The 13,025-nt window shown below is 40.5% G+C and overlaps 1 protein-coding gene across 14 annotated transcripts in view; it reads right to left on the reverse strand.

Moving 5' to 3' along the window:
- LOC135207012 (retinoic acid receptor RXR-like) overlaps window positions 1-13,025 on the reverse strand; it is a 534,958-nt gene that overhangs the window by 31,808 nt on the left and 490,125 nt on the right. For 8 of the 14 annotated variants that reach the window (XM_064238697.1, XM_064238693.1, XM_064238671.1 and 5 more), the window contains one exon: window positions 1,544-1,582. The exons of 3 other annotated variants lie outside the window; for them this stretch is intronic. In XM_064238697.1, the coding sequence (XP_064094767.1) occupies window positions 1,544-1,577 (34 nt within the window). In that variant the 5' untranslated portion in view covers window positions 1,578-1,582. Of the gene's footprint in view, window positions 1-1,543; window positions 1,583-10,773; window positions 11,117-13,025 lie in introns of those variants that run through there. 3 more of the 14 variants (XM_064238649.1, XM_064238643.1, XM_064238657.1) reach the window with 2 other exon arrangements.

Below are 13,025 nucleotides of genomic sequence, written 5' to 3' on the forward strand. Positions count from 1 at the left end.
TCCTCCCCTAGTCCCCTGACCACTCCCCCCCCTCCGCCTTCCCTAACATTACAGGTTAAGGGGGTCAAGGGTAGGCGTGACGATCCCCAGCACTCAATCCAAGACTTACACCGCTTCCCGGCACCAGTCCCTGGGTGAAATCATCTCCTCCTCCTCCTCCTCCTCCATTTTCTCACAGGAGAACAAGTCCTTCATTCCCCTACATTAATAAGGAGCTTTAATTGTCTAAAAGTTCTCTGGTCTAATTGCTATCAAAGTTCGAGCTCCCGGGATAATGCTCGTCAGAATGTTGTAAGAGATATCTTGCCCCAAGTGTGGCTAACTTCATAATAAGTCTCCAAGTGACCTGAAAGATTTCGACCAATAACCAACGACTGCACCATCAACAATAACAACATTACTAAGGATAAGACAAGGGAAGCTAGGGCGCATCTATCTCTAAATAACTACAGCAATATTTCATAAGTTACGAACAACTTCATAATAGTCATTTCATGTACCTTCTGTTCACTCAGCCAGTGGAGAATAAGGCACTTTCGATTTTACTAAAATAATCTACCAAGCAGCTACTGTTCATCGACTATACCTTGTTTAAATTTACACTCATCACTAATATGTATGTTTAAATATATATATCTACATAGGAACAAAACTAAAGCTCTGACACATTAGGGAATCACCCCAGAAAATCTGATACCTCCGGCAAGTTCCTACCAGCTCCCGTTACCTAAGAAGAGAGATTACGAACTCGCTTCTACTTTCTAAAGCTCGGATTACCTTTGATCGCCTCGTTTTATTTATTTATTTATCTTTTTTAAACGAACTGATTCCGAATCCGGTAAACAAAACAAGCCGGTCTACCGAAGTAGATGTCAGTGAAGACTCTCTGTCCCCTTTAAACACTCGCTCGCGCACAGCTGTGCCTTCGTTTGAATTTTTGTTTAGCTGACACACACACACACACACACTATCTCTCTCTCTCTCTCTCTCTCTCTCTCTCTCTCTCTCTCTCTCTCTCTCTCTCTCTCTGAGCGTGCACTAACGCTTCATACACGCTGGAACTTTCCTTTTATCTCTTTTAAAATCAACACGAATACTTTCTTTTCACCGGAGCGAGACAGAAAATATGAGAACGTGATACTTCATTGTAGGTTTTCAGATCTCGTACCGCTAAGTTCCAGTCTCAGAAACACCCCTTCAAATTCATGCAGAGATCTCCATTGGCTAAACTACTAGAATGGTGTTATTTGATCAATAACTACGGATACTACTACTACTGCCGCTACCATTACCAATAACAACGATGACGACAATAATACTAACTACGATATTATTCATATACGAAAGCTTTCACATTTAATTAAATAGGACGAGTTTTTGCTACAACATATATACATATTATAGTTTTCGATGAAAAACATTATTTTCAGCCAGAGAGAGAGAGAGAGAGAGAGAGAGAGAGAGAGAGAGAGAGAGAGAGAGAGAGAGAGTCTAATATTACTACATTTATATGATTCAAATAACAAACAAAGTTTATAGTTACCATCGTGTCCCCTTACGGCATACAGCAGTGACATCTCACCTAAAAAAGAAAAACAAACGATTAAAACACAGAAAAATTCGAGTCATCAGTTCACGAATATAAAAGAGGCTGCTAAATCTTCAACAGCAAAATAAATAATCAAAATCACAGACGATTCAAAGCTTGACGTTGACACTTTCACATTTGTATATTTGTTTGAAAACTCGAGAAAATTGTCTAAGTCAAATATAATATCGCTAGCTCATTAAGTTGACCGACTGACTTTTTTTTTCCCGTAAAAGTCGTGAAGTTTGGGATGAACGGGGCTGATCAAATCCACTATACATTCCTAAGTGTGGAATTCTCTGCCTCATCCCTGAAACATTTTCAAGTGTTGGCTTGTTACTGATTTGGGTAACCATGCATGTACCAGCCTCATTAAAAAAAGAAATAAAAATAAACGAAAGTCTATAGTTTGCTAAGAAATTCACACTCTCGTGAAAAACAGTCTGAGTAATAAAAATCCACAATTATTTTGTAAACAATATTACTACGTAGAACACAAAAGTTTTTTTTTTCTTTTATTCTACATAGTAATATAGTTTACTATATGACTGGATTTTTATTACACAAATCTATAATTTCCTAGGGTTCTGGTTTATAATACTATGGCTTTAATAGTTACCAAAAGTAAAGTGCAGCCTTCGTGGAAGAGATTCCAAAGCACATGACTCCTGGCCATCACAGCTTCAAATAAGCTGTTCGTAACTGGGAAGTTTCAAATTCGAAAAAAAGGAAAAAAAATTCACTCATTTTAAGTCATTTTTCCAATCTGCAAAAACGAATATATCCATTATGTATCCTTTAAAAAAACTGCTATTGTCGATAACCCAATTTAATTTCTGAAACCAATTCCCTTTCAAATTAAAAATGACCTTTTATGCATCGATAAAAAGAGCTGCGTAAGAACGGATGTTCTATGAAATGTCCGCATGAAAATCATTATAACGAAAAAAATTATCCGTTTTTAAAGTTAAAATACATTACTTTCACCTGTCTGATTACGATATAGAGAAGTTCAGAGTTCTTTCTCTGGAAAAAAAAAACGCCTTGACATATCGACGAAGCCGAACTCTTGGAATATTTAACGGGATATTGGTAGAAGGCTTAGAAGTTACTAGAATACAAGAACCATCAGCTTTCCTATACAGACGTAAAGGCCATTCACTCACTGCACTTTAGAGCCATAAAATTACCCTTCTCTGTAGGAAGATGGTCTCCGGCCTAGTGAATTATGCATCGACTTCAATTAGGAAAAGCCGTCCATGGCCTTCGCATTACAATTTCACGACTTCCTTTCTTAGAAACCCGGGGAAGTTGCATAACAACCTGGAACCAAATGATTATGCCAAAGAGATAACTGGATGATACCCTCCGTGTCTTGAGGCTTCCAACCTCATTGGTAATGACTTGAAATCCCGCCACAGTGGGACGGGATTTCACACGTCTTTCCATAAAGGTCAGTGGGTAAAACAGATACGCATCGGGGAAGAACGGGCATCATCTTCAACGTAGGTTGGAAAAACGATTTCGGAACTTGATCAATCTAAGTGAGAATGTCATTAGAGCAGAATTTATGAAACCAAGGTAACGCCCATTTGCGCCACTGCCGAGGAGCTCGCCATTATCCAATAATCTCTCAGATTAGATAAACCAACAACGCTTAATCTTGTTCAGGACCACACCATGCCTCTGCCTGAACATTTTCGCTCAGTACTCTACTACAGAAGCAATTAAATTAGTTGAGGAAAGCACTACTTTACCAAAGGACTTCATAATAATAAATATAACGATATACATAACTGACTCTCAAAAGATGCTCACGCCTATTTACTGAGAGAGAGAGAGAGAGAGAGAGAGAGCGCCATATTCGACACTCATTACAGCCGAAATGCGATACTTATGACAATGAATATTTTTTTTTGCCTTTTACCTTCCGCAGGCTGTGAAACCGACCAGACAGACAGACAGACAGACACCTGTTGAGGCAGTCTCCCATTGGCCTCCCAGCATGCTATCCCTACCCCTCTATGCTATCCCTACCCCTCTCCCCTAGCAACCATCCCCAGAGGAGGAGGATACGCTTCGGTATCTTCACCAACACCCCACTACCCTCACCCCACCCCCTGCCCCCCTTATCTCCTAACCCTTCCCCCACACACCCCGGTGTGGCCTTCCTCTGTTGCAAGCAAAATGTGCTTTGCTTGCGCTGCAGTATCACTGGCATTCTCTCTCTCTCTCTCTCTCCTCTCTCTCTCTCTCTCTCTCTATGTCCTCTTTAAAAGGGAGTCATGTAACTGGCTACCAACGGCGCCATCTCCCGCCTCAAACTTCCTTATCTTTAAAATCTTTGGCGTTTTGCCCAAAAGTTGATAACGCGCTATTTCAGTTGTAATTAATGTTACTGTAATTTGTCTTACAGTAAGCATTTAATTTTCCAGGGTGAATCTTTTTAATTTTGTTATTGCTTTGTCATTACAGTTAGCATTTCATTTTCTCAATTATTTTACACGGTTCTTTTTTTCATTTTGGTGTTTCTCTGACATTGTAAATGTTAATGTTGTGTTTTGCTGTACATCTGAAATGAATTACTCGTAACAGGTGCATATTATACTTCCGCAGTCAGTGACCAACCATAAGTCAGAGCAAATATATTGATATTCAGTTTCTCCGTTTCTGGACGTAATTACTTTTTCTCTCTCTCTCTCTCCTTAGTCCTTCCACTTCAAGACGCGACAGCAATCTTCAGCAACAGAGCAGCCCAGCTCTCGGAAATGTGAGCAATCGATAGTAAAGCGCATCACCAAATGCCAAACGTGAACATTGCATCATCATCATCACCACCACCACCTTAGGCGAGTGGGCGGGGGCAGGTAAGACGCCCATCGCGGCGACACGCAAGTGACGCGGCGAGCTGGGCCTAAGTGAAACGCATGAACTTTACCCGCCATGACATTTCAGGAGTAACGTTTATTTTTATTTACGCCGTCCTTACCTATGACCTTCCCGCCCGCCCGCCCGTTCGGCCAGGCATGGCACGGTGACCTTACGAAAGCTTTAACGCATGGACGAATGTGGAAGTGGCGGGCGGCGTTCGCTGCTGTGGCCTTTTACCAAGAAAAGCCGGGTCATTTCCGAGACGTCTTGTCGCCGTGAATTCACAATGGGATCATCACTCGGCAGACTGATTATGACAGGTGGATTCGTTTCAACGTTCGGCGAGTTTTGATTCTCAAAGAATTAGTTTCATGAAGCGATCATTCAGGAGTCCCGTAATAAACGCTCAGTTCTATTTAATATTTGTGATTTTCAATACGAAATTATTATATTCTTGATCCGTTTAAATTCGTCTTGAGGGACTTATTTCAGGATACGATATTCAAGGGTTTGCTTGTGCATCCAAATCCTATTACGATCATGAAGACGAGGAATACTATAAAAAAAAAAGAAAAAAAAAAACAATAATGATACACAATGCTTGACATTTATAAATATGAAACGGATGGAATATATTTTACCAAACGGCAATATTAGATGAAAGAATGCAATTTGGTCTATGAAAATCATTTATGTATATGACACACACACACTTATTTATTTATATAATATAAATATATAATAGATTATTATATATATATATAGATATATGTTAGATAGACAGATACATACATACATAATTCAATGAAGCGAAATACCATCCACCACAGAGAAAAAAAAATGAGAATAGGATGCTACACGTAGAACTGGTAACAGGATTATCGTAAACATCAAACAAAACAACGAGTGATAACAGTCATTAGCACTGAAATAACATACCATAACCTCTCATCAAGTAATAACATCTCATTAATTTGCCACGCATTTCATCTGCGTCATCAGGGTACAATTACCAAAGGGATCAGGTCTACAACCTTGATGGCAGGTAACACGAGAGAGAGAGAGAGAGAGAGAGAGAGAGAGAGAGAGAGAGAGAGAGAGAGAGAGAGAGAGAGACTACTATATGAACCTTGAAGGTGATGAATTAATGAATAATAATAAGACGGTTATCTACAATTCATTTAGTATTTCACAATGACTAACATTATTCAACTGGCGCTGATGTGAATATTATTCGGCATAATCTGGGAGAGGTAGGGAATGATCGCCATGCTAAACAAGTGATGAAATGTGCCTTCGAAAAGACGGCACGTGAACAGTTCTTCCTGCGATAAGAAATTATCAGTAATTCAACTGGCAACCAATTGGTTACGTCATCATTAACAGGTCAGTTCATGTTCTAGAAAATACATTACCAGCGTGACTTTATTATCGTATAATGATAATGAGAATTTCTAAGATCTTGATAATAATAAACTAGATCTTAAAAAAAAAATTGTTAAAAAATATAGAATCGCAAATCTCGAAGGAGCGAAAACTCGGATCTAAGAAAAACGAAGGCAAAGTATTAAAAAAAAAAAAATCGTGTATGGTGAAACGGGATTTCAAATGGCATTGAAAAGGTTGCAAGAAATTCATCTGAATAAACCTCAAAAGACGAAAGGAGGGGGGGGGGGGGGGGGTGGGGGGGGGGGGGGGGGGGGGGGGAAATTCCCAAACAAGCTCCCTAATTCAAAAGTCATGAAAGCAAGTTCTTTTCAAAGGAGGAGAACCACAGCATGAATTAGGTTTATATATGGCAGCTAAGGCGCGCAGCGTCTTTCATGTCCTCCAACAATCTACGAACGTTCATCAGTGATACTTCAAGCGTCTGAAATGAGGGAGCAAATAAATCCGCACAGCAAAGATTCGCTCGCTTTTCTGGGATTCTTCGGGAGTCTTGTCACAGGGCATCAAAAGCAAACAAGACTGCGTACAAAATACGGCTGGAAACGAATGTGTCATAATTTTGTTGGGCATTTGCGACCAACTTTCAGGGTCTTGGGCAAGTGGCAATAGGTTGCAGGAGTTAGTGACGTTGGAGAGAGAGAGAGCGAGAGAGAGAATCACTCTCAGGAGAGCATCGCAATCATTTCGTTAGATATCACTGATCTTATCAGATAAACAACCTCACATAAATAGTTCACAAAATGATTGCCAGACATATTTCAGAGGCAATCACAAGCTGCAAGCATAACAAAATCTCATTAGCTCGGCCCTCCGACTGCAATAAGGGCGACCCCCCCCCCCTCCCATCCCTCCACCACCGGCCTAAGGACACTTTATTAAAGGTTTCGCTGTTGCTGTTAATGACCAACAGGAACTTTAATGAGTTCTGTAGCCAGTCAATGTTAAATGTTGAAACAATACTCATAAAGGTTTCACTGTGGCAAAGTGGGCTTTCCAGCTTTTATTCACGGTTGGAAAAATGCAAAATCTGAGCGGTTGCCTCAAGTTGTCAACTCTTTGGGATTCTACCAAAACCCAGTCCACACGACAAGGTCACCTAGTGAATATTTACAACCCTGTTCATCAATGTCCACTGATCATTTCCTGAGATATACGATCACACAGGCAGATGCGAAAGTAATAATAATAATAATAATAATAATAATAATAATAATAATAATAATAATAATAATAATAATAATAATAATGTGAGATTAAAAGATGTAGGGACCCGTAAACGAGATAATAGATATCATGAGTTTGTTTTGTGAACTTTTAATGAATTTCATTTACATTGACAAAATAAAACTGTAAAAAGTTTCACCGTCAAGGAGCTTTTACGAACATAAAATATTTAATGAAACCAAATGTAATATAATACTTATAGATTATCGGTGACTAAAGAAAAATGTTATAAGGACTTGGGGAAATGGCAAATGTTTAGGCTACTAGCCTTTGAGAAACCTTTGAGAGTTTAAATAGACCAACGAAACAGTTATCGTTAAGAGAATGCTTGTATAAATACATGACAAGAACTCTGCTGCCATTTATTTATTTATTTATTTATTTATTTATTTATTTATTTATTTTGCGAGAATCTGAAAACGAAAGTTCGTGAATGACGAATTCCACGTTTAGATTTGCCGTCTTCCAGCCAGAGGCCGTTTTCCCTCACAACTTGTGAGGGAATGAAAAGTGTCTCGATCCAAAGTTCAGACTGGTACGTAAAGTCTCTTGGACCGGGACTTACCGTCTCACCCACATCATAATGGGACTTGGCGTCTCCGGCCTCTCTTCCATTGCTGCATTTTTTGACGTAGTAGTTTCTCAATAATAACAATGACTCTTAAAAAGTTAGGGAGTAAACTGAACCAGGAAATATTCAACGGAAAGTAAGGCTGAAAATAGTGAACGTGGCTGATTGCGTTATGGAGTCAAGTTAGCAGGTTTTACAAACGCGATATCTCACGCTTAAACACACATACATACATACATTCACGGAATACTGGCCGTTTCCTGAAATGAATTTATTAGGCGGATTTAGTAAGCGTCACATTTCTCCACTGCCATAGCCTAAGCCCAAACTGCCCCGCTAATGCTTATAAATGTGACTGGCACGCCAGCGTCCTTGGCCGAATGTGCAAAACTCCTTCTCTCTCTCTCTCTCTCTCTCTCTCTCTCTCTCTCTCTCTCTCTCTCTCTCTCTCTCTCTCTCTCCTTTTTTCAGTATCTAAGTCAAATGAGAACGAAAACTCTGAGTCCAAGTTGCAACAGTATTTTCAGCAGAATAAGAATATTTTAAATTAGTTCTCTCTCTCTCTCTCTCTCTCTCTCTCTCTCTCTCTCTCTCCTCTCTCTCTCTCTCTTTCATTTTTACCATAATCTCAGACAAATGAGGAGAAAACCCAAGGCAAATTAGTAGAAAGATTGCCAACAGAATGCGAATATTATAAAAATAATTCACACACATAAAAAATTAATAAAACTACTAAGATGAATACTGGGACTGGAGGAGATCCTGATAAGCATATCGTCTCAGTTGCATGAGTCTCTTTGCCGCAACTTCTTCGACATGCAGGCGAGTGTATGTCATTAGGTCATACTCTTCGGGACAACAAGGGCTCAACATAACATCCCAATGAGCAATAGACGCCTGTATCTGTTTTGACTAATATCCGCATAGCGTTAAAACATACTTCCACTATATGTAGACATATATAAATATATACACACAGATGTACGTTATATAATGTTATATACAGATTGGAAAATCAATCTCATTTTCTTAGCCTTGAAATTTATGCAAAAGATAGTATCATGTACCAGTAACATGGACACACTTCAATGAAAATGAATATGACGACAGAAATCATGAGCTCACTAGCTACCGTACAGTATCTACCCATACGGGAAATAATAAGTGAGGAGGAAGGGGTAGTTGGGGTTAAAATATTTCAGTGAGGTTCCTTTCGTCATCATGACAGGACTCGAGACACAGAGAAGTTACACCTAACATTTGTAAAAAGAAAATAAATAAAAATCATGCAAAACTTCAAACGCAATCCTGTAAAATGTACGTCCTCATCCCACAACCGCCGTCGGGAACTCACGAACTCGAGGGAAAACCGGTTTCGTAAAGAAGTTCACACCATTTACCTCAAGTACGTGAATTTCTCGCTGTTTTCTCAAGTACGTCGAGAATCACTCAACCAGCCTCTTTTAAAGGGACTGTTGTGTCATCACTTATGGGATGAAGACCATTAATATACGACTTCCTTTCCTTAACAAATGACGCCCTATTAAGATGCACTATTTTCGGGGCAGTGAAGTCCTTAAATATGCCTTTTGTTTATAGGGCGATGAGAAATGACCCATTATACTACAACTTTCTATGGGGGGGCAATGAAGTAGACAAATATAACTTTCAGGCGTAGCAAGGGTGGAGCAGATATAATACTAGGGGTGGGGGGGGGGGAATTAAACTTGTACAAAACGTGTATACTCACCTGCAATATTCAACGGGAGCGTCATAACAGAAAAACATATTATGCAATACATAAAGGCTTAAGAACAGACTATGAAATATACATAAAGTCTAAGCCTGCAGTTCCACCCTCATAGCTGCTGAATCCCAAGGGATATAAAACGCCATGAAAAGGGATTTCTTATTAATTGCGCTTAATGTTGAACGATACGAATTTAACGTTATCCCAACTGCTGAACATTTAGGGGCATCAGACTGAATAAATATTAATTTCAGGGCTTTTACTTTGCAGACTGAGTTCGCTTAAGAGTATAACCACCAATTTACCATGATAAAGCATCAAACATTATATAGCAAAGTATTTAAATTATAACAAAGCATTAAATTGGATAAAACATTCCATTGCAAAGTATCAAAAAGCATCAAACATTATTTAGCAAAGAATGAATGAAACATCTATTACATAGCAGTGTTAAAAAAGCATCGAATATAACATCGCAAAGCATGAAAAAACCGTAGCAGCAAGAATTTAAGTAAAAGCGAGTAAAACTCGCATATTATTTTTTACTCACACTCAAAACTTTTCAGCATCAAAATAAATCATACTGTAATTGACAGCAATCATGAAGAATTACAAGAAGTTTGTAACCGTAAAGTAGCAGGATACGTTGCCGTTTTAGTACAACGAACAGAGCATTACATTATCGATCACTGGCCCCGTCTTCACCTAATTCACACTTGATTGCCATCGTCTCATAAATAATGGTAGCTGCGACATCGGTAGCTAGCCTACATTTTTTTTTTACCACGGAAATAAGAACTCATTAATTCTTCTATTAATAATACTAATGCTGCTATTGCTCTAAATACAGTTCATCATTCAAAAAGTAAGTCAATGGCTATCTTATCTTAAATAAGTAAGTGACAATATTCAAATGACCGACTGTCTCCTACCTACAAAATTTCCATCAGCAAGGCCCAATAATACGAAAACCCCTAAAAGAACTTGATGAAATTCACACGGCAGGGATTTGAAGTGATATGATTATTGTTAAGTTAAGCTGCCCTCGTGCCGCACGGGCTCTTGCCCCAGAAGCTCCATTAGCCCCTCAATACCAATGAATCCCTTCAGGATACTCGTGCTGCCACCGGCCGGCACCGGGAAATGATCTGGCATGACCCTCCTCCTCCTCCGGGCGAGGAACATTGCTGCTTATGAGTCAATCACTTTCTGACACTTGTTGTGTCGGACAGTACAGACGAAGTACGTCCTCGTGAGAGGGAGAGAGAGAGACTCCTCCTCCTCCCGGAGGAAGATGCCGAAGGCGGCGGTGTCACTCACCTCGAAGGGGATGGTGGTGGTGATGTCCTCCTAACATTTCCATGAGTGACGATATGTGACGAAAGATATTACCCAAATGACGCCCTATGAAGCGAGAGAGCGACATGCACTCCTCCGGGCTGTCCAGGTGTGGATGAGGAAAAGAAGGTGGTGGCGGTGGGGGAAGAGGTGGTGGCGGAGGAGGAGAAGGTGGAGTGTGGAGGAGGAGGAGGAGGAGGAGGAGGTGGAGGAGGAGTAGGAGGAGGAGCAAGCGGCGGAGTTGTCCGAAGGCTGGACACAGCAGTGGCAAGCACACTTCCAACCGCCGGCAAGAGAACACCAACAACATGAGCACATCTACAGAGCTATACCATCGCCACTGACACACACACATTTATATATACACACAAACAAACACACGCACACGCAAGAGCAGCAGCGGCAGCAGCAGCAGCAGCAGCAGCAGCTCAAGCCACCGTCGCCGACGACGGCGACGATGCTTGGGGGTCCTCCCTCGCCATCAGGACAATTTGAATCCCCGCGCAAAAGAGAGCAGCAGCAGCAAAAATAACAACAACATCAAGTCTCTCTCTCTCTCCTCTCTCTCTCTCTCTCTCTCTCCTTCCTTCCTCCCCCTACTAATCAATGTGTGAGTCTCAATGGGTTTTGTGGGGCCCACGACATTATCACAGATACCATCTCCATCGGCGCCCCTCCCCCCCACCCCCGCCCCTTCCACCCTCTCCCTTTCTAAGATAACACCACTACTCCTCCCCCTCCCCCAGCATCCCCCATCATCCCACTCCCCAGGTCCGTCCACCGACTCCCTCCTCTCAATGTTCACATATCGCCAAGTGCCACTTTTTGGAGAGAGAGAGAGAGAGAGAGAGAAAGAGAGAGCGCGGAATGGAAATGAGGTTGAGGGACATCTTGCTTAAAGGAAATGAGGAGGAGGAGGAAAGAAAAAAGGAAAATAAAAAGCTTGAAGTACACATTAACGAAAGTAAATATGTCGACGCGTATTGATCGAAACAGATTATGAGATAATCAAAACACATTCGGGAAGTACACGAGAATTTAAAGTCTGCTGGATTGTAACTTCAACTGTTAAATACGTAGAGTTAATTTTTAGAATATTAAAATTCTAAATATGAAAATTTAGATACAAAATAAACACGGTTGACTACCGGCAATAATATTTACAGAGCAGGCGGAAAGAAATAAAAAAGTGGCAATCTGAATTGTACTGTCAATAAATACCAAGTTTCAGAATGACTTCATTTTCATCGCATTCAAAGACCAAGCATCACACACAACAATTTGTTCAAAACCTGTTAAATCGTGGCATTCAAAATTCATATCATCCCGAGCTGCGACAAAAATGTCTGAGCTAAAAAGAGAGAGAGCCATAAACAGCAGGTTTGTTTATGTCAGTGTGTGTGTGTGTGTGTGTGTGAGAGAGAGAGAGAGAGAGAGAGAGAAATACTTTTGAGTATTTCCTTTTTTTTTTTTCTTTTAAACCACGGAAATAGTTATTCTCTGTGAACAGAGAGAGAGAGAGAGAGAGAGAGAGAGAGAGAGAGAGAGAGAGAGAGAAATAATTTTTATTTATTTATTTATTTATTTATTTATTTTATTTATTATTTTTTTTTTTTTTTGCGGAAATAATTGTGCTCTGTAAACTGAAACAAGCCCCTGAACAATTTGACGCCGACGGCGACCTTGACGAAATCACAACAGATCGTCGAGAGACTCACTTGACTTTTCACAATAAGTGGACGGCTCAATACAATGCGGCGGTCGACGTAAAAATGACATTTCAGCTGCGACAATTAATTCTCTATTAATGTCAGTGCCTGCAGGGGGTGGTTGAGAGGGGGGGGGGGTGTTTATTTTTAAGAGATTAAGCGACACACACACTCGAGTCTTAAAGAGGAGTTAGCGGGATGAAGACGGGGGGGGGGTAAATGCTGACTGGGAGGAGGAGAGAGAGAGAGAGAGAGCCAAGGGAGGGTGCAGTTAAATAAAGGTGATAGCAAGAGAGAGAGAGAGAGGTAAAAGCTACAGGTGGTCGCTTGGTCGGTAGGGCGGTGGGTCGCCATGCCCGACCATTCCCTACGTGGCTGTTTGGCAGCCATGCATGGGCAGTGAAGGATATAGAAGGGTTTTAAAACTTTATTTTTATTTTCGATACTCATGCAGATTAATTTCGAACTGAGCAACCTGGATAGACTTCAAACGATTCTGTGACGGTTTCCATCGCCTGCCGAGTT

The sequence above is a fragment of the Macrobrachium nipponense genome, chromosome 11, assembly GCF_015104395.2.
Source record: "Macrobrachium nipponense isolate FS-2020 chromosome 11, ASM1510439v2, whole genome shotgun sequence".
In the NCBI taxonomy this organism is placed as follows: domain Eukaryota; kingdom Metazoa; phylum Arthropoda; class Malacostraca; order Decapoda; family Palaemonidae; genus Macrobrachium; species Macrobrachium nipponense.